Consider the following 3,639-nt stretch of genomic DNA (forward strand, 5'->3'; position numbering starts at 1 on the left):
AATAATAATAATAATAATAATAATAATAATAATAGTCTTGTCAATATCGATAAGGGTAATGCCAATAGTGAATGCGACAGCGACGCTCCTGCTGGCGATGCCACCCACCGCAGGAGCGCAGCCATCCTGACGCAGGGAGCCCCGAAGGCTCGCGTGGACTGACCGCCTGTCCTGCCCTCGCTTCCCTCTCGCCGGATGTGATGTCTCCCGCGCGGCCGGAATCATAAGCAAACTCTTCAATAATTTACAAACTCTAGGCCAACACGAGGCAGCAACTCGCTTCCGTTGTTTGGGCGATGAGGAGGCGCTGGTGTTTAGCCAGATGCGCCAGAAACCTCCGTCCTCCCCTAAATTGAGGCCGTTGTGGCGGTCATTGAGGTATCGCAGAACATGTACCCCCCCCCCCTCCGCCCCCGCCTTCTGCCTTCCCCTCGCGTCTTTGAATGTTTCCCTTTTAAACGCGTTTCCGACCGCATCAGTACACACACAGTTGCCATTAGCGCGCAGGAGGGGAAGGAAGGTTGTCCCGCGCTAACAGCGACTCGTGACAACCCTTATCTCACCACCTGATAAGGTTTAAGATAGCACGTGTCGCCACCGGGTTGGTTGCGTCCGCCGGCTGTTTACGGGGAATGGCTGAAGTTAGTGCTAGCGCGGGGAACTGTGATTGGCTGAGAACAAACAATTTACAAGAAAGTGTCAGCATTTTGAGTCATTGGCGTTTGTGTATACCTCATATTCAGAATGTTTGGACAGAGCGGGAGGAATCCGTTGCATTTCGCTCACCCGCGTTGGCGTCCGCAGCCTGGCAGGCGAAAACGCGCGGGAAGTGGACGCTCGCGGGAGCCGAGTCCGCGCGCCGAGAGAATGTTTGGTGGGCTCTCGAGGGAGGGCACATTTATACCGTTTTATTAGGCTATAGCGTTACATCCATCACCGCTATTATGGCCACATGAGGTTGGCCTGTAAACGCGCGGGCGGCAGCCGTGACGTACACATCGCGCCCGCCAGGAATTATCACTTAAACTGTTGACACACGAGTGAACCGTCGACTGCATCTGGCTCTTTGATCTCTGGGCGATCCTCGAGCGCGTCGCCACCAGGACCAACGCGGGAGGAAGTCCTATGAATGACTGCGAGCCTGAATTTGCTCTGTCCCGATTTAAATAACACTTTGGCACGAATTAACATGCAAATCTTTCGTCCTTTCAGTGTACGGCGGCAGCATGGGCGGGCCAACTCATCGCCACGAGGTGCTCGGCGTGGGCGTGACGGGCGGAAGTCACGGGCGGCGGAAACGCACGTGGACGCGGGCGGTCTTCAGCAATCTACAGAGAAAGGGTCTCGAGAAAAGGTTTCAGCTGCAGAAGTACATCACCAAGCCCGACCGCCGTCAGCTGGCCGCCACGCTCGGCCTCACCGACGCGCAGGTAAGAGCTCGCTCTCTGCCTTCCTTGCCTTCGGGCTCTCCTTCCTGCCCTTGCATGCACGCACGCACGCACGCCCCCCCCCCACAATATATATATATATATATATATATATATATATATATATATATATATATATATATATATATATATATATATAAGCATACAGACATATAAACATAAATGTCACCTTTGCCTGTCGGACACCGTTAATGGCCCAGAAATTATTGAGAAGAATAAGCCCCTTCCTTCCTTCTGCAGGTCAAGGTCTGGTTCCAAAACCGGAGGATGAAGTGGCGCCACGCGGAGCTCAAGAAGCGGGAACAGCAGCAGCAGCAGCAGCAGCAGCAACAGCAGCCATCGCACATTCCGCTGCAACAGGCGACGCAGCAGCAGGAGGCCGACGAAAAAGAGCTGCTGGAGAGCTCACACGAAGCTGAGAGCGAAGACCTGGGCGAGATGGAGTGCCTCGTCGAAGGAGGTGACGACGAGGAAGAGGAGGAGGAGGAGGAGGCGAGCGAGGAGGAGATAGACGTGCGGGGGGTCGGCGACGCGGCCGAGCTCACGCCGGAGATAAACGTCATGTGAGAGAGGATCCTGACGCCGAGCGAAGCCGGGAGATCGGGATCCTACACAGACGCGGTTCAGAGAATCCGCTGCCGTGGGACTCAAAAAGGGAACAATGTGCAGCTGAAAATATCATCACGTTGTAAATATTTATCTTATCACATTTGCATCATTGCCAACATAATCACACGGGGGTTCACAATATTCAAATCAAAGGGAGGCACCAGTAGAAAGCATGTAAGTAGTAGAATCAAGCCGTTGGACAGATTTCAGAAATGAAAGACCCCATAACAGATCAACAGAAAAGCACGAAATGTTGCTGCGTTTTCCTTTTGAAGTCGCAGTTAATACATAGTGTAATCCAGTGACCATGACTGCGCAGATGAGTCGCGATTATTCAAATTATCGTCTTTAATTTGACAGTGACACTGATATGTCTCTCATATCTGTGATCATAACTTGCGTGCTATTGAACACCGGTTTTTGTCTCAAAGTGAGACGTATTTAACGCTAAAATATTTTTGTATTTGTCCTTGCAGCAACCATAGCAATGTGACAACGGTTGTGTGCCTGAGATATTTACATATCATTTGTGCAAAACATGTTCTGTGCCTCATGGACTTGTGTGGCATAGTGAAGTGCCACTACAGGCTGTCCCGTAATTTTCTCATAGTCCGTAATTTACGTCCAGTTCTATGGATAACTATGGTATAACACTCAATGCAAAACTGCCAGTGCAGCTATTGTTGCATAAATAACTAAGTTACACAGTATATAGGACTCGGCTTTCAGGCAGACGAGAGTGCATACTGTAACTCAAGAACAAAAAACCCGAAGTTCTTGAGTTGATAGTCAGAGTAATTGAGGTGCTTGTGACTGACATTTTGGTGCTGTTGGACTTGTCTGTTCTTAGATATATTTATATATACGCCAATGTATGCATGAAATATATGTATATGTGTATGTGTGTGCGTGTGCGTACGAGCGCGCGCGAGTGTTTGTACATTATTTGTGATAAATGTTATAAAATAGTGAACAGATGTACTGTTTCCAGACCTATATATACTCTGTATATGTATCTAATATTAGGTGCTAATAAATATGTAGAAACGATTGAGTCCAATCATTAACATCAAAGGAGGATCACATTTCTTCAGTAATCAATACATTTGATCAAACTGCAGATCTAAGACTTCAAAATCTCGAGCTGTTTCCATTATTTGTGAAGCCTCTGCTAGACATGCAATGTAATGTCGCCGATAGCAATATTAATCAGCTAATACTGTATTGGTGATAAAAGTTGAGGCTTTAGTTGACTGATACTGCGCTTGCCACATCTCGTACTGTATTTGGCATAAAATGATGCTGAATTTGCCATAACAGCTTATACCACACTTGCTATACGTACTATCGTATTTATCATGACAAATGCCATTGCCCTTGCTATAATGACTGACACTGCACTTACCATGACAAATCTTACTGAATTTGCTATAACGAAGGTTGTTGTACTTGCAATAACATAATTTATTAAATTTGCCATAATGACTGAAAATGTAAACCATAATAGCTGATGGCTTACTTGGCTTGTCAAAAAAATATATAATTGGAAAAAATACATGGAACAAGGAAATTAAAACCACAA

At 47.2% G+C, this 3,639-nt stretch overlaps 1 protein-coding gene across 1 annotated transcript in view; it reads left to right on the plus strand.

Moving 5' to 3' along the window:
• Positions 1–3,107, plus strand: part of LOC113808525 (H2.0-like homeobox protein) — an 18,224-nt gene extending 15,117 nt beyond the window's left edge. Inside the window, exons 3-4 of the mRNA XM_070131930.1 lie at positions 1,213–1,430; positions 1,689–3,107. Of these exons, the coding sequence (XP_069988031.1) occupies positions 1,213–1,430; positions 1,689–2,015 (545 nt within the window). The 3' untranslated portion in view covers positions 2,016–3,107. The remainder of the gene's footprint in view (positions 1–1,212; positions 1,431–1,688) is intronic.
• Positions 3,108–3,639: the final 532 nt, after the last annotated feature.

This window comes from Penaeus vannamei, chromosome 2 (genome assembly GCF_042767895.1).
Source record: "Penaeus vannamei isolate JL-2024 chromosome 2, ASM4276789v1, whole genome shotgun sequence".
In the NCBI taxonomy this organism is placed as follows: domain Eukaryota; kingdom Metazoa; phylum Arthropoda; class Malacostraca; order Decapoda; family Penaeidae; genus Penaeus; species Penaeus vannamei.